General features: G+C 40.8%; 2 protein-coding genes across 4 annotated transcripts in view; one reads left to right on the top strand and one right to left on the bottom strand.

The window, feature by feature from the left end:
* CENPP (centromere protein P) overlaps positions 1–6,802 on the top strand; it is a gene marked incomplete at its 5' end in the record, with an annotated part of 225,545 nt that extends 218,743 nt beyond the window's left edge. For both annotated transcript variants that reach the window (XM_082655946.1, XM_082655945.1), the window contains 3 exons: positions 2,700–2,779; positions 3,907–3,998; positions 4,342–6,802. In XM_082655946.1, the coding sequence (XP_082512072.1) occupies positions 2,700–2,779; positions 3,907–3,998; positions 4,342–4,472 (303 nt within the window). In that variant the 3' untranslated portion in view covers positions 4,473–6,802. The remainder of the gene's footprint in view (positions 1–2,699; positions 2,780–3,906; positions 3,999–4,341) is intronic.
* A 47-nt stretch (positions 6,803–6,849) lies between these two features.
* The window catches only part of IPPK (inositol-pentakisphosphate 2-kinase), a 47,806-nt gene continuing 35,983 nt past the window's right edge, over positions 6,850–18,672 (bottom strand). For both annotated transcript variants that reach the window (XM_082655938.1, XM_082655939.1), the window contains 2 exons: positions 9,605–9,684; positions 6,850–7,223 (listed from right to left, as the gene is read on the bottom strand). In XM_082655938.1, coding sequence (XP_082512064.1) covers positions 6,998–7,223; positions 9,605–9,684 — 306 coding nt within the window. In that variant the 3' untranslated portion in view covers positions 6,850–6,997. The remainder of the gene's footprint in view (positions 7,224–9,604; positions 9,685–18,672) is intronic.

Raw genomic sequence — 18,672 nt, 5'->3', positions numbered from 1 at the left:
ACACTGGGAAGCACAGGCCTCCCATTTGCTCCCTTTATGTACCAGACCTCGACCTTAGTTTCACCAGTGGCAGCATGTGAAGTATCTAAGGTGCTTTCCAGGTCAGGCTGATAACTTTCCAGTCAACTTTTTTTGTGTGAAGCTATTTTTTCATGTTAAATATTCTAAAATATATTGGCCAGATTGCTGCCTTATCAGAGTACATCATCTTAATCCTTTCTTGGTGATTCAGTTGGCTTTTCTGAATGTCAAATATGGTAATATGTAAAACTTTCAATCGCTATTGAAATATGCTGATCTTATGCTATGACCTCAGGCCCACTTTGCATTTAGAGTTGTATCACATTTCACAACTTATCTGTCTTCTCCCTCAAAGCCACCTGTACATGTCTCATGTGGACGAGACCCACCCTTTGTATTTCTAACTATCGTTGACGGTATCTAGACTGTGCTTTTTATGTTGCGTCTCTGGGCTACTCTTCAGCCTTTAGTTGCTTTCTTCCTGTCAGCTTTGAATATTTGAGGTCACCAGACAAGTGAATGAAGCTGGATAAACAGGGCAATATTATTAACTTGTATAAAAAGGAACTTTCCACACAAGCCCCTAAAAGGTCTCCAGAAACACATACTAAATGCCTGATCTCTTCCTAACGTTAGTGTTTCTACTTTTGGTTTTTTATTTTAAAAACTAAAGAGAGTAAATTTTATTTTTTTTAGAGAAAGTTTCTAATCTAAACCCTCCTTTTGCTCATGAGGAGAAGGCCTAGAGAGGCTGTGAGGTCTGCTTGGAAGCAGACCAAGCCCTTGAGCCTCAGGCTGGAACTGGTCCAGGCCATGTGCTTCCAGCTCAGCCTGGAAGTTACACTGCCACATTCACATGTTCTCCTTTACATTCCTCATACAGCTGTTATTAATTTAGAAGAGCCTGAGGTTTAAAAATCACCCAGCAGTCTTTCCATTTTAAAAACTTAGGTATACATTTTCTCATAAAAACTATTTCGCTGAAATTAGAAATCATCTAAGTTTAAACCAGGCCCAACCCAGCCTTTGGTCAGAATGGCTTGGTGTTTGGACGTGTTCTCGCTCCATCAGCATCTTTCTCACACAGGGGTCTGAGAACACTGGCCTCACACGCTGGCAACAAACTCACTGATATGTGGCTGGCCCTTTAAAGGTTATGACACGTCTTTGTCCCCACAAGACCTCATTTGACAGGAGCTGATTTTCTTCAGCCCATCAAGTACCTGCATCCTCAGGAAGGCCCCATCCTCTGAAGCAGGCAAGTTCTGCTCACCCACAGTTCCAGCCCTGCCCCTTCTCTTGCAGGAGGAGGGGTTTCTCTGACTGGCTGCTAGATCAGACATTTCTCAGAGGAAGCCGCACCTCACTTTCCTTCCATGAGGTTTGGGGCAGCCACGATGGCTGGGTTTGGGTTTGGATTTGGGACATGGCCGGGCTTACATGTGATTTCAGCATCAGTCCAGGTGTCCGTTTCTACAGCAGGAGCTGTGAGAAGAGGGAAAGAAAATGTGTCTTTCAAAAGCTGACCCTTTTGGAACTTAGAATCTTACTGTGGAGCCTACTTTTAGTCTCTATCATATCACCCCAACCCCGCAATCTGTTCTCACAAGAACAAACAAAAACAAGTTTTTCCAAGAATTGAGAAGATGGGGCCACTCATTACTCTATTTGTTGTGAACATTCTGTTCAGATTCTTGCAAAGCTTTGTTATTCTAACGATCTACAAGTCAAGTCTAATACTAGAGGTTCCCAGAGCCCCCTACAAATAATAGAAGCAGACATTTCCAGAACTATTACATTACATGGAGGGAAAAGCCAACCCTACTTTAGAGTTGCAAGCCTAGAAACTCGTGAAATTCGACTTCATTTCCATTTTAGAGAGGATACTTTTGACTCTAAAATGGTACACGATCTCATCATGAAGCTACCTTTTAGCAGAGCACGCTCCCTGAAACCTATTATCCAGAATAGCCAGACACCATGCCTGGGGGAGACACACAGGTCACTGGGAGAGTCCAGGTGGCCCCGTGCGGGCTGTGCAGGAGCCAAGTGCCCACAGTTACCAATATGCAGGCTAGGGCCATTCGGCAGCAAGTGTGAGGACAGATGGTGGAAGCATCCACTGTGGTGGGGACCAGCCCACAGGCCTCAGTTTGAAAGGCTTTTAAGGCCAAATGCTAGCACTCTAGAGAAAAACATTTGCTTTACAATGAGAAACCTGGCAGACAGCACCTCACTTCAGTCATCAGGATCACCATCACCTTGGTGGGTCAGCTGGCCGGCATACCTGACCAGCCTCCTCAAGCTGTCCAGGTCACAAGACACAGACAAAGGAAGCAGGTCGGCCAAACGCTGTGGGGCCCTGGGTAGACAAGCCAGTGAAATCAGAATGGAGTTCTGTAACCTGTTAACACTGGGCACTTGATGGTGTGGAATCCTGGAGGCTGTGTGTCAGTGGAGATCTAGAACAGGCAGTGCTGATGACCACAGAAGGCAGGAGTGGGGACGGCCATGGCCAGGACGCCATGATGCCTGGATGAGAAAATGGCACACCTGAAAATTAAAGACTTTCAGGGAATGCGAGACACACCTGAAAAGGGTTTCTTGCTTCTTTTCAGTCACCTGGAACAGCGTCCCTGTGCCCCACAGATTTCTCTAACCGTTTCTTCTCCCCACAGGAAAAGTACCCAGAGGCTGTGCACCTTTCAGAGGGGGCCTCCTCCAGCTGCATGGGCATCAGGAACCCCAGCCGACCAGGGTGAGTGCACAGGCCCCACCAAGTCCCTCCCCAACACCCAGACGGTCGTTTCCTGTTAAAAATGAGGATTACAAATAGAAAACAAATGTAAACCACCTAACTGACATCTTGAGATATGTCTGTGGAGTCATAACAGATAAGCAGCCGATGGCAGGAGAGCACAAGGGGGACCATGTGGGGACTCTAAACACAGACGGGGTCTGTAAGGAAAAGGTGCCAGTCTCACTGCTGGGGTCCTTAGGAGGCCAAGGAGGGGAGGCCACGAGGGGTGGAGCTCTATTTTCACCAACTTATTTCAAGAAATGTGGGGAGTCAGCAAGCACTGAGTGAGGGGAGAACTCATCTGGGTCTCCCTCCACCCACCATGGGCACCTTTATGTGCACATGGACAGGATGTGCTTCTGTGACCTGTGCCTAAAGATGTTTTGCTTCTTAAAATGGTGTTGTAGCTATGTAAGCTTCTGGAACTTGCCTTATTCAACATTATTTCCAAAATTCACCTCTGATGGTGCATGTAGCTGTAGTTCATTCATATTCAGTGCTTACACTCCATTAGGTGAATATATGTATTTCTGCATTCTTCAGGTCTTGGGCATTTGGGTTATTCATCATTTTCCACTATTTCTAACATTCCTGTTCATGTCCTCTGGCACACAAGTACACAAGCTTCTCTTAGGCATATACCTAGAAGTGAAATTCCTGGGTCATAGGGCAGATTCAGCTATCACTGCCAAATTCTTTTCAAAGTAGTGTATCAAGTTATGTTTCCCACCAGTAATTTTTAAGCTCTTATTGCTCTATATCCTGTACTTCACTTGTATGATCACGCTAATATGCAGTGGGTACAAACAGTATCTTACTATGGTCTTAGTTCCCATTTTCCTGTTTGTTCATGATGTTGAACATCTTTTCATGTTTCACTGGCCATATTCTCTCTTCATCTGTGGGTCTTTAATATCAGGAGAGTCTGAGCACGGCCTTGGGGAAGGGCAGGAACTCCCAGGATGGTTGGGAGGACAGCAGCACTCCTGCCTGGGTGGGCATCCTCTCCTCTAGAGAGAGGCAGGTGCTGCATACAGTTTAGTCTGATTTCAAGAGCACTTAGCAATGCATCTTACCTCTTTCAGGTTTGAACTAGTAATTGTTTGGAGGATACAAATAGATGAAGAAGGGAAGGTTTTGCCAAAGCTGGATCTTCTCACCAAAGTGCCGCTGCAAGGTAGGGATGTTCTGGTGATTTCTCACTATGCTCAACACAGACACCTACTTATTTCATCTGGGTTTATATGGCAAGAATCAAAAGTCAAAAATTTCATTAATGTACTTTTTAAATCAGTTTTCAAAATATTTTTGTCCATAATCACTCAAAAAGCACAGGCAAGGGGGATTGCTCCCCCACGGCCCTCCTAGGCTGAGCGCTCAATGTCTGTGCCGCAGGCCTTTGGGTAAGTGCTCTGTTCAAGGTCATGATTCAGTCGTCCTGCCTTCCCATTCAGTGTGGCCAGCAGAGAATGAGGGCATTGTCTCGGTGAAGCGTCTCACCCAGTTTGTTTTCTTTACAGCCCTGGAACTGGACAAGAACGGAGTCATAGAAACTGCTCCTCTCAGCTTCCGAACCCTACTGGGCGTGCTGGGCATTGAAGCCACTCTGGAAAGTCTGATTAAATCATTTCACACAGAGGCAAGCAACTAGTTCCCAAACAGTGAAAAACTACACGTAGAAGTAAGATGCTGCACCTGGAGGCATGTGATTTTATTGAATATAAAAATTTGCTCTTTTCCACTTAGAAACCTTACCTCTAGAACATGTTTATGCAGTTATGGCACATTATATATAAGTTGTCAGGACATAAAAAATAAATAGTTATTTAAATTCAAAATACCAAATAAGTGACACATATAGTGTATTTTTAAAAGTAAACTCAACATCTGAGGAAGTACAGGAGTGGCTGCCCACCTTGGGATGTGGGGAGCCACTGTGCGCCCCCCATGGTATGAATATGAGGGCAGAGGTGGCCCCAGCCCATCTCAAAGGTCGGCCCTCCTCCTGTCACCCACCACCTAGGGACTCTTGGAGGGCTTGCCAATGCAGCCTCATCTCTTAGACATCCCTCAGAAACCTCTGGGGAGCCACACCACCCTCCTCGCCTCCTGGCTCTGGAAAGCAGCACTTGGAGGCTTTCGCAGCACCTCTCAGCAGCAAGTCCTCTGACATTCACTCTTCTTGGTCTTCCACAAAAAAAGTAGAGCGGTTAGCATAAAAAACACAGTAAGACAGCAAATACGGCACTGTCCCTTCACACAGGACCTTAGCACCCCTGGTCCCTCTGCACAGAAGAAACAGTGTTTTCATTAAAGTCCCCCAGAGTCTAAGTGCTGCACTGACCTGAGTTGCCAGTTTAAAGTAGAATGGGTGAAAACATTGTTTCGATCAAATGAAAGCCTCAGAGCAGGGGCCGTGGTGGAGTGTGAGAAGAGCAAAGGGTTGGGTCAAGACCCCCTAGCAGGGGACACTCATCTATCACCTCTTCCTCCCAAGTAGAGGGTGATGGTTTTCAGACAGTCCAGACCAGCCAGGACAGGCAACAGGAGGCTACCCAGCCCACCTCCTTGAGGAGCTGGCGTTCCAGAGCTCTGCACACAGGCACTCAGGGTTCTCTGCACACCCTGGCCAAGACCATCCTCACCCCAGGCCAGCAACAAGGAACCTCAGGCCAAAACAACTCTGGAAGCTGCCTACTTCCACACACTCTGGAGCCTGCAACTTGCCCATGAGAACGCGGCTCCATGCACATCCCTATGAGTGGAATCTCCAAAGCCCCTGTACCCCAACACACCACATGAATGAGAAATGTGTGTCATTTGAATATGTTTTTGAACCTCTGAGTGTAAAATTAAGTAGTAAGTGGTAAATGGTAGTAAGAAGTAAATGATAGGACAGAATTGGAGAATAAATTCTGGAAGAGCTGGCTTGATTCTAATAAGCATAATTCTCAATTTATCACAAAATTCCCCACAAAAATTTACAATCAGCAAAATATTCTTATTTTTTGTGTAGTATTTTCATACAATCCCATGGTTTCACTAATATTATATTACAATAAGCCTTCATTAGTCCCTCAAAATGATGATATAAATAATCTATACAACCTACCATAGAATAAAAAACTGAAGCCAAGATTCCCAACAGTTTTCATAGCAGCTGGGCACACTTTTGGTGACCCCAACAAGAACCCTCATAGTGCCAGCCAGGAGTCTTGCGGAAGCAGGGCTTTGGGCAGCCCCGATGGGGAGGTGGTCCAGCACCACTCAAGGCCACTAACACCACACATCTTAGTGAAACCCAAGGGAGGAACAGGTATGGGGAAGGAGGGAAAACTCGATGCTGGCTCTGGCAGAAGTAGCTGAGGTTTCCCAAACACCCAAAAATGCCAGGAACCCAGAGCTGGCAGGAGCACAGCCACCCCATGACACCCACGCTGGGCACAGCAGCTCAGAGTTGCAGCTCTGCTTCCAGCTCCCACAGCAGCAATTTCAGGTGGGAAAGAACACCTTGTCTCCCCTGAAGTTAAAGAGGATAAAATCATTCAGCACAAAAAAAAAGTCAGTGCTCGCATGAGTGGTGTCAACCCCTGCCCTGAGTGCCACGCTCCCTGCTGACCCTGTGCAGAGTGGTGGGTATGGCATCTCCACAGGGACTCTGAGTCCACTGCTCAAAACTGATGTCCATATCAACAACTTATTGCTCTCCACAGCAGGGAACCACTAAACCTGTGCTGACACATGGTTTGCATTGGAAAAGTGACCAAGTAACTCAGCTGGGAAAGTTCCAGTAGTATCTGTGTTTTCTTAAAAGTCCAAACTCTAAGGTATATGTGACAATTCAAGTTTTCTGTGTTAGGATTCTGGTGGTAGGAGATCCAAACCTTGGGTCTTATAAGGCTTTTTAGAGATTAGACGTGAGCCCTGCGTGGAAAGGGAGAACTGCCCAGAGGGGCCTCCTGGACACAGCACACTGCTGGGCTCACGTCCAACATTCCTTGCCCTGGAAGATGTCTCTAGTGCTCTTCCATTCTGTGTCTCCCAGAGGCAGTCCCACCTGAACAGGGGTTGAAAAGCAAAAACATTCACAGCCAAAAGTCACCCAACACAACAGAAACTCTGTCATTCAACCTTCACATTCTATGTTCAAGTTTCAAAACCACTACAGGAAAAAAGTTAGACCTTATGGAGAACTAATGTGCAATCTTCGCTTTCCTTGAACCTAGTTGACATCACGGTGGCGTCTTTGGCATGTACAGTCTTTAAATAGTAGTTGACTATCTTGCCATCCAGTTTATACTGATGAGGAATGCTCTCATAGGGCTTGAGGTCAAGATCCAGCACAGACACGGAGAAGGCAAACCTGGATCTCGATGAAGGGACAATGGGCCTTTGATCGGAGCTGGAAGCAAAAGAACAATTTCAGAATACACAAACCTCCCAAATCCTCTCAACCCAACCCACAAAGAGCACCCATTCTGTGCATCAATATGCATTCCATCTCTGTCTATGCCAACTGTATGTACTAGTGCTAGAAACTTCTACAAGAGAGGCACCTACTGTGATACCCGCCAGCACACCAGACAAGAGAGAGTTAATGTGCAGAAAGACGGAAAAGCAATTATGTAGAATACTCGATTGATATTCACCATATCCCAGTAGTATAAACGAATGCTAAGAAAGTTACTTTATCATGAGCCGAGTATTACAAAACCTAAGAAAATGGGGAAAGTAGATCTGGCTATTCAACAGCCAAACGGATAAAATGTTGAGGACAGACTTCTCTTTTCGTGTCCTTTAGCGTCTGGTGAGAAACTCTTGCTCCTTTATACTTTTTCACTTTTGGAGAGAGAGATCTAGTCTCACGTTTTATTCTCAAATTGTATCTGCAGTGTTTGGTGTTTTGTTTCTTAGGGTTTAGTTGTGGTCTTTCTAAATATTGTAATAGTTGTATGCTTATAATGAAATATGAGCAATTACTTGTACTTAAAAAACACTTTCAGGCTAATTCTGAATTTTGTACTAAGATTGCTACATATATCACTTAGCTCTCAGAGTGCTTGACACATAGTATACATCCAGATGACTGGTTAGATACATTATATGAGCTCAGTTTAGCCCGAGAGAAGTACTCAGGAGTCCGGGTTTCTCCATGTGTACTACTCTTCTAGATTTCAAAATTATTACAAAAACAAAACAAGCAAACAAAATACCAATTTCAAAACCTCCTGCCTGGGAGAGGGAAGGCAGATAAAACATTCCTATTCAATGAGCCTAATCAAGGCCTAGACTCTAGCTCAATTCCTGCTCAGAAATACTATTTACAGGAAAAGAATCCCTGGCTCATTTGCTGGGGTCTTAGCTACTCCCTCCTGAACAGCAGAGAACATGGGTACAAATTAAGGTCTTGCTTCTGAGTCTCAGTCTCAGGGCCTGAAACCCAAGCTCCACACAGCGGGGCTGGGACAGTGAACATCTGGCCCTCAATTTTATAGGATACCTCACATCACATCAGAACCAACACCCAATAAGATGACATGAATAAAGAGAGGAGTCCATCACGCAGAGGCTGGTGGGAGCACGGCCCAAGAGCCACTGCTGAGGAGAGTCTGACCGTTTGCTGACCTCAAGCTTCCAGTGAGCCCAGGCCTGAGGTTCCTGACACCTGAAATGCTTCTCTGCCCTGGGGATGACACTGGTGATCACACGGCTCAGAAGTTTCTAGACACGTGTCCCCGCTCCTCTCCCACCATGTCGGTTTCTGCTGAGCAGCTGGTCAAGGGTGTCAGGACTCCTGGCCCTCAGCCCCTCACATTTCTGTATCCTGACTGCATCCTTGCTTCAGGAAGGGCAATAGATAATCACATCTGTGTGGTTTTCTCTCATCTAACAACACTGCTTAATCCAAACGGATTCCTGTCACTAACCACTGGGGGCATTTTCTTAGGGGATAATGAGAGTTTTCAACTAAATAGAACAACCTTTTTTTTAAAAAATATTTCAGTTACGCCCTATAAATGTCCCTCTGTGTTTCCTATCAGAAAGTGGACAATTCTGTGCCTGCCAAGAAGCAGGACTCCTGGGAATGTTTAGTTCAAAAGCATCGGAAAAACGGGTGGCTGGCAGCCAGTGACGAGATCATCTTGACCCAGGAACACACATCAGATGATTGTGAAACATTCTGCAAAACTGTGTGTGGGGTTTGGCACCCTGAAGATCAATGCTGAAGATGCCATCTAATCACTGAGAGATTATCAGGTTCATCCTGAATTCCTAAAAAAGGCAGAGAGGGGACTGGATAATGATGTCCAGGAGAAGATGCTGCAAAGAGGAAGCAGAACAATGGAATGTTGTTTTAAAGGCTTTGAAATGACTATAAAGGTCGGCACATCAGGACCTGGTAAAAGGAGGAAAAATAAGGCCCACAGGAACCTACAGCTTCTTGGGCCTCTGAGCCATGATGGTAGCTTGGGGTTTTCTTTGAGAGAAAGGAATTTGGACCACAGTATCCAAGCCCTTGAGATATTTTCTTAGAAAATAATAGTAAACTTGAATGAACAAGCTTTTAAAATTATTCTCAATAATGTCTTTTTGACTGTATTACAAACTTCTAAAGAGCAAGAGTTAATAATCCCCATGATATCGAGTAGGCCTTGGAAATTGGCCTCTGTTAATAAACATGATCCTGCCAGAGCCTCTCTAAATATAGGGACACCAACTCTCTTGCCAATCCACAAAACCCTGCTAGACCAAGGACACACGACACAGTAGCAGGTGCCTCACCTTGCATCCTGCAGACAAGGAGAGAGTGCGATCATGATGGAGCAGTCTTTCGCAGTCATGGCGACCCGGTACTGCTGAACCTGCAGGGGAAGGAGAGGTCAGCTCCATGGCATTGCCACACACACCCTTCCCCACTGGAGAGGTCCAAGAACTGGTCCCAGACCTGGGGGTAGGTTAGGAAGACCCAGTCCCAAAGAGCTCATTAGAGGCCAGTGCTGCCCTCTGACCTCTCACTGCAGGCAGTGTATGGACCCTGATTCCAAAACCTGGGACCTAGGGCTTGTCTTCGGCAAGACAATCACAGCCCACCTTGGAAGAAAAAGCAGTAAGTGGCGTCAGCTATTGATGTGCTAGCCACACTGAAAGCACTGAGCATATCACTCTATACCTCAAGATACCGGCATACAGACACACACCAAGGCCCTGCTTAGAGCAACAAAGTGTCCCCAGATCACATAGCACACTAGAATGTCATGCAGCTTCCATGAATGACACTGCAAACAGAGGGATCACCAACTGTGTGTTAACTCACTTCATCCCCACAGCAACCCCACAGGCAGGCACTGCTAGTGTCCCAGTTTATGGATAAGGAAACAGACATAGAATGACCTGTCCACTCTGCACTGCTAGGCTAGACTCAAACCCAGGTGTTTCAACTCTGAAGTCAAAGATGTGACTGAATTGCTGCAATCTTATGAGCAAATTTTACTGGATGAGGACTTGCTTCTTCTGGATGAGCAAAAAGAAAGTGGTTTCTTGAGATGGAATCTACTAGTGAAGATGCTGCTAAGATTGCTGTAATGACAGAGAATTGAGAATATGATGTAAACTTAGTTGATAAAGCAGCAGCAGAGTTTGAGAGGACTGACTCCAATTTTGAAAGAAGTTCTGCTGTGGGTAAAGTGCTTTCAAAGAGCATTTCATACTTCAGATAAATCATTCATGGAAGGAAGAGTTAACCAATGTGTTAAACTTCACTGGTATCTTATTTTAAGAAATTGCCATGGCCACACCAACCTCCAGCAGCCACCACCCTGACCACTACCCTGATCAGTCATTAGCCATGAACATCGAGGCAAGACCCTCTGCCAGCAAAAAGATTACTTGCTGAAGGCTCAGGTGATGGTCAGCATATTTTAGCAATGAAATATTTTTTAATTAATGTATATACATTTTTTAAGACATAATACTATTGTGCACTTAATATAGTGTAAACATAACTTTGATATGCACTGGGAAACCAAAAAATTCATGTAACTCGCTTTATTAAGATATTTGCTTTATTGTGGTGGTCTGGAACCAAACCCACAATATCTCTGAGGTATACCTGTAATCACATTAAAAGAAAATAGGAGAAAAGTCACATGATCTTCTCAACAGAAACAGAAAAAGCATTGAAAAACTCAACACCCACTCCTGATAAAAACTCTTAACAAATCAGGAATAGAAGGGAGCTTCCTTAATTTGATAATGGTTATTTATTTTAAAAATAAACTAAGCAACACCCAAAAAAACCTACAGCAAGCAATTTACTTAATGGTAAATACTTTCTCTTTGAGAGTGGGAACAAAAATTAACTATGCAGTTAGGCAAAACAAAATAGATAAGTGAAAAGTATAAGGATCGGAAAGAAAAAAAATCAAATTCACAAACAATATGATTGTATATAATCATATATATATTATATATAATGAAAATCCAACAGAAGCTATAGATTGTTAGAATTAGTAAGTGACTTCAACAAGGTTGACAGATAAAGAGGTCAAAGTAGAAAATTCAATTACATTCCTATATATCCACATAGATACCATCTATATCTAAAACCATCAAATATCTAGGAATATATCTAATAAAATATAAGATCTCTCTAAAGACAATCATAAAATGTTTTACCAGACTTTAAATAACACCTAATAAAAAGAAAACGCCCATGTTGGAAGCCTTAATATTGTATGGATGTCAACTCTTGTCATCATTTTAATGCCAAATCAATCAAAATCCCAAAAGGTCTGTTGTGCTTTTCCTTGTAGAACTGAACAAAGTTCATTCTTTAAAAAAAATTTTTTTTTTAGGTATACTGATGTACAATATTATATAAGCTTCAGGTGTACAACACAGTGAGTCGCAACTTTTTAAAGTTATACACCATTTATAACTATTATTAACTATTAGCTATATTCCCTGTGTTGTACAATATACCCTTGTAGCTTATTTATTTTATACATAGTAATTTGTACCTCTTAATCCCCAACCCCTATCTTGCCTCTCCCTCATCCCTCTCCCCAGTGATAACCACTCATTTATTCTCTGTTATCTGTTAGTCTGTTTCTTTTTTTGAACAAGTTGATTCTAAGATTTGTACAGATAAGCAAAAGGTCAAGAAGAGCCAAGGCATTAATTAAAAGAAAGACATTCCTGAAGAAAGTAGAAGGATTTACTCTACTGGGTATCAAGATTCATTATGACTCTAGAGTGATCAGGACAATTCCTATGATTCTAGGACAACCGCATATGAAAATAAAACCTTACCTCATGCCATACCAAAAATCAATTGCAGAAGGTACCCACCAAATGTGAAAGGCAAAACAAAGTTTCTAAAATATCTGTGTGACTTTAAGGTAGATAAAACTTAAAGACTGCTAAAGAAGGAAAAAGATGTAAATTAAATGACCTTAAAATTATGACCTCCCCTTCTGAAAATGACTTTATTAAGAGAGTAAAACGGCAAGTGGAAGAAGATATCTGTAGCACACATATCTGACAATGAGCATCTATCCAGAATACATAAAGATTTCCTTCAAACTAATAAGAAAAAGACAGACAACCATACAAAAAACTGGGCAAGAGACTTAAATAGGTCCCTCATGGAAAAGAAAATATAAATGGCCAATAAACATAAGAAAAGGTGTTGAATCTCATTACCACAATAAGCTACCCTTACACATTCACTAGAATGGCTAAAATTTAAAAGACCCACAACCCAGTGGCAGAGAGGGTATGGGACCACAGGAACCCCCTAGTCTGTTGAACTACCCTAGCCTGTTGTAGGGAATATAAACAGGTAAAACTATTTCATAGTACCTACTAAAGCTAAATATGCTCAATGCTCACACCTCTGACCCAGAAATTCCACTCCTAGGAATATACCCAAGAGAAACATATGTGCATGTACACTAAGAGATCTGTACAAGAATGTTTTGCAGAAACTTTATTCATAATGGTCAAAACTGGGAGCAACTCAAATATCCATCAACAGTAGAATGGGTGATATCCATTTAAATAGATCACCACAAAGCACTGAAACTATGGAAATGCATGCAATAACATGAGTAAATCTTATACATGTTATATAGAACATAAAAAAAAACAAGACACGAGATATATGCATGATTCTGTAATAATAAAGTTCAAAAACAACTAAACTATAGGTATGTAAGTCAATACAATAGTTAACTTGAGGGAGAAAGGCAAGAGGAATAACTGTACAGGAAACCAACAGGGATTCTTATTAGCTGCCAGTGTTCCATATTCAGACCTAACTGGTAGTTCTCCAAGGGTTTTCTTTATGACAAATCATTGAGCTTTACCTCTTTCTGTGCACTTTTCTGTATGTGCTGTATTTCAACATTACAAATGGTTAATGAAACAAAAGCTTAGAAAATTAAAGTTAAACTTTTAAATACTAGAAATATCAAGTAATTTAGAGGGCATGTGGGAAACAGGACCCTCGACTGTTACAAGAAGGAATATAAATTGGCAAAATCTTTTCAGGAGGACAATATGACAATCTATAAAAAATAAATCTAGCAATTTAACTTCTAAGAATCACTCTGGAAGATATGCTTAAGTGCACAAGGGTTAAAGTACAAAAATGTGAATGTAAACATTTTTAACAGTAACAAATTAAAGATAACACCCAAATAAATGACAATTAATTATATGACCATATTAAGGAGAACAACACTTTTAGGTGTATGGAGAACTTCCAAGGCACCTCCTACAAAACAATGATATCCCTGTTAACACTTAATGCACTGCTAGGCTTGCAGAAGGTAAAGGAAATCCCCAACCCAATCCCCTCTTCTCACACTCACTCCCACAGGAGCTGAAACTAGAGTTTTGAGCAAGGAGCAATTGGAAGGCTAAGCTGCCCTGTAGGCAATGTCAGTGCAGGCATGGTTTCTAGGAATAAGCCATGGAGTACGGGTCTAAACCTGAGACTTCTCCCTTAAGGCAAGAATCCATATTTCCTCTGGAGGAAAGCATCCCCTATTTAGGTCCCCGAGATTCTCATAGATCAAAATCAAACAAATAGGAGCTCACAATCATACATAATTAAAAACCCAAGCAAACAAAGCAGCAAGGATGAGTCAGTAAAATAACAAGAGATTTTTTACCTCCAAAATTTTACTGTAACTTAGATACAGAAATATAAAACAACTATTCATAAATTGTTTAAAGAAATAAAAGATGGAATTTAAAAGAGGGCAAGCAACAAGGAACTATCAAAAATACCAAACAGATATGAAAATGAGCCACACGGAACTTTGAGAGAAATTAAAAATATAACTAATGAAGTGGAAAACTCATTGAACAAATGAATGAACAGATTAGACACAGGTGAAGAAAGAATCAGTGAATGGGAAGGTAGAACTGAAGAAAATGATAAAAATGAGGTCTGATATATATATCTAATTAGAGTCCCAGAAGAAGAGAATAGGGTAATGGAGAAGAGAAAATATGTGAAGAGAAAATGGTTGAGGTTTTCCAGAACTAATAAAAGACACATCCACAAATAGAGAAAGCACAACATACACCAAGCAGAATAAATTAAAAGTACACCACACCTAATCACATTGCACTAAAATGTCAAATCTAAAAAGAGGAGACTTTAAAAGCAACCATAGAGAAAATAATCACCTCCTGAGGAAGGACAGTTAGACTGACAGAAAACATCTCAGCAGAAACATCCACAGTCAGATAATGTTGCATAAAATGGTTAAATGCTAATAAAAAATAATCAACCTCTTCTTTGTACCTAGAAAAAATTACCTTTCAAAACTATGACAAAATATAAATATATCCAGATAAACAGATACAAAGAGAATTTACCAAAAGACATTCACTAAAGTAACTTCTATAAGATATACTTCAAGAAGAAGAGGAAAACTGTAAACAACTGTAGGCCAATAAATTAGACAACTTAGATAAAATGGAAAAATTCCTAAAAAGGTACAAACTACAAAAACTGACTCAAGAAGAAATAGCACAATTTTCTATACCAAGTAAAGAGACTTAACTGGGTATCAAAACACTACCTACAAAGAAAAGCCCAGACCCAGATGGCTTCACTGGTGAATTCTATCAAATATCAATATTTAAAGAAGAATTACCATCAGTCCTTCTCAAACCTTTCCAAAAAAAAGAGGCTGAAATACTTCCCAACTCATTCGACAAGGCCAGTATTACAGACCAATACCTCTTATGAGAATGGACACAAAAAGCCTCAACAATATTATAGCAAATTGAATCCAGCAATATATAAGAAGAATCATAGACCAAGTGAGGTTTATCCCAGGAATGCAAGGTTGGTTTTAACATCCAAAAATAAATTAATATGTCATATCTATAGAAAAACAAAACACATGATAATAAATATCAATCGATGCAGAAAAGACATCTGACAAAATCCAACATCCTTTCATGATAAAAACATTCAACAATTTAAGAAAAGAAGGGAACTTCTTCAATCCAATAAAGGATAGCTACGAAAAGCCCAAAGCTAACATTACACATAATGATGAAAGACTGAATGCTGTCCCAATAAGACCGGAAACAAATCAGACAGGTCTGTTCTTGCATTTAGCATCGCACTAAAGGTTCTAGCCAAGGGCTGTTATGCAAGAAAAAGACATAAAAGGCAACCAAACTGGAAAGGAAGAAGTAAAACTATCTCTAAATGATCTTATATAGAGAAAATCCTAAGAAATTCAGTAAAAAACTATTAGAACTAATAAATTCAGCAAGGTTGTAAGCTATAAGATCAATATACAAAAACAAATTGTATTTCTATACACTTGCAATGATCAATCTAAAAATGGAATTAAGAAAACAACTTCATTTACAACAGCAAAAAGAAAACACTCAGGGATAAACTTAACAAAGTACAAAATGTATCTCTGAAAAGACTGTTGAAAGAAAAACAAAGATCTGAATAAATGGAACAGCATCCCATGTTAACGAACTGGAAGACTTATTATTATAAAGATGGCCATATGCAAGCAATCTGCAGATTCACAACAATCCCTATCACAATCTCTGCTGGCTTCCTTGTAGCACTTGGCAAGCTGATTCTAAAATTCATAATGAAATTACAAGGGGCTCCTAATAGCCAGAACAATCTTGCAAAAGAACAATTTCAAAACTTACTAAAAAGCAACAGTAATCAAGGCAGGGTACAAGCATTAAGTATAGACATATATATCAATGGCACACAATTGACTATCCAGAAATAAACCCATACATTTATGGGAAAAAATAGTCTCTTCAACAAATGGTGCTGGGACAACTATATATCCACATACAAAGAATGAACTTGGATCTCTACCTCAAATCATATATAAAAATTAACTCAAAATGGATCAAAGAACTAAATTGAAGAGCTAAAACTCTTTGAAGAAACAGGGGAAAATAGTCATGACTTTGGATTTAGCAATGAATTCTTAGATATGACACCAAAAGCACAAACAACAAAAGAGAAAACAGACAAACTGGACCTCATCAAAGTTAAAAACTTTTTTGTGTATGGGGACAGATGGTTACTAGATTTATCATGGTAATCATATCATAATGTATGCAATGTCAAATCACTATGTAGTATACCTGAAACTAACATAATATTGTACATCAACTATATTTCAAATGAACAAGTAAAGTTTTTAAATTGCAAATATTTTACAACAAAGAACATTATCAAAAAAGTGAAAAGGTCTCTGACAGAATATATTTGCAAATCATATATCTGTTAAGGGCTTACTATCCACAATATACAGAACCCCTACAACTCAACAATGAAACAAATAACATAATTAAAAAGTGATCAAAGGACCTGAATAGGTATTTCTCCAAAGAAAATATACAAATGGGCAATAAGCACATTAAAAAATGCTCTTAGTCTTCACGGAAATGCAAATCAAAACCACAATGAGATACCATTTCATACCCACCAGGATGGCTAAAAACAAAAGGGCAGGTAACAAGTGTTGTCAAAGATATGGAGAAACTGGAAACCTGTACACTGCTGGTGGGAATGTAAAATGGTACAGCCATTTGGAAAACAGTCTGGCAGTTCCTGAAATTCCTGAGCTCCTGAGCTCCACTCCTAGGTATATGCCCAAGAAAAGTAAAAATATGTCCACAGAAGAATTTATACACATATTTATAGCAACATTATTCATAACAGCCAAAAAGTGAAAACAACCCAAATGCTCATCAAACTGATGAATGGATAAACAAAATACAGTATATCTATACAATGGAATATTATTCAGTCATAAAAAGAAATGAAGTATTGATACCTGCTACAATACACATGAACCCTGCAAATATTATGCTAAAGTGCAAGAAGCCAGTCATAAAGGACCACCTATTGAATGATTCCATTCATATGCAATATCTGGAATAGGCAAATCTATAGAGATAAAAATTAGATTGGGGGCTTCCCTGGTGGCGCAGTGGTTAAGAATCCACCTGCCAATGCAGGGGACATGGGTTCTAGCCCTGGTCCAGGAAGATCCCACATGCTGCAAAGCAACTAAGCCCGTGTGCCACAACTACTGAGCCTGTGCTCTAGAGCCTGCGAGCCACAACTACTGAGCCCACGCACCACAAATACTGAAACCTGCGCTCCTAGAGCCCGTGATCCGCAGCAAGAGAAGCCACCGCAATGAGAAGCCTGTGCACCACAACAAAGAGTAGCCCCCGCTCACCACAACTAGAGAAAGCCCGTGCACAGCAACAAAGACCCAATGCAGCCAAAAATAAATAAATAAATTTTTTTAAGTAGATTAGTAGTTGCTTAGGGCTGTTGGGGATGAGGAGATAAGGAGATGATGGCTAAAGGGTACAGAATTTTTTTTAGGTGATGAAAATGTTCTAAAATTGACTGTGATGCTGCTTACACATATCTGTGAATATAGTAAAAACCACCAAATTGCATACTTTAAGCAGGTAAATTGTATGGTATGTAACATATCACAATAAAACTTTTATAGGAAAAAGAGGAAAGATCTGAGATATAAGAATGTTAAGCAAAGATATGGGTAAACGTGGTAGATCTAAACAAACACCTGTAAAAAATAATACTGTAAATTGTGATTTTTAAAAAAAAAAAACAGAATAAGACAAATAGAGGGCAGGTAACAAGTTCTGTAAAAGATATGGAGAAACTGGAATCCTGTACACTGCTGGTGGGAATGTAAAATGGTACAGCCATTTTGGAAAACAGTCTGGCAGTTCCTGAAAAAGTTAAACATAAGTTACCACTTGACCCAGCAGCTCCACTCCTAGGTATACGCCCAAGAAAAGTTATATGACAAAAACTTATATGACAATAACTGCATATAAATTGGGAGCGATAACTGGAATTAAAGTATCCCAGATGAACTTTTTGGCCAACCCAATATTATATGTCTGTGTGGCAGGTGTTGGGGTGGGAGTGGGGGTTAAATTATTAATTTTAGTCTTTAAATATGCATGGTCAAATTGAACAAGTAACCAGAAAAATGACAGTAGCAGAATGTCTAACTCCCAAACCAACAGAGAAAAAAATGAATATAAAAACTAACAAGCAAAAGTGAACAGAAGTCAGCAAACTACAGGCCAGGGGCAAAATCCAGCCTGCCACCTGTTTTTGTAAATAAAGGTTTACTAGAACGCAGCCATGCTCATTTATATTTGTCTCTGGCTGCTTCTGAGCTATGATGGCAGAGCTAAGTAGCTACAACAGAGACCAGATGGCCAAAGCCTAAAGCATTTACTCTCTGCCACCCCTGCCTTTTTTTTTTTTA

Source organism: Grampus griseus, assembly GCF_964374135.1.
Source record: "Grampus griseus genome assembly, chromosome: 6".
Lineage (NCBI taxonomy): Eukaryota > Metazoa > Chordata > Mammalia > Artiodactyla > Delphinidae > Grampus > Grampus griseus.
This window is presented reverse-complemented; position numbering and strand designations above follow the sequence as displayed.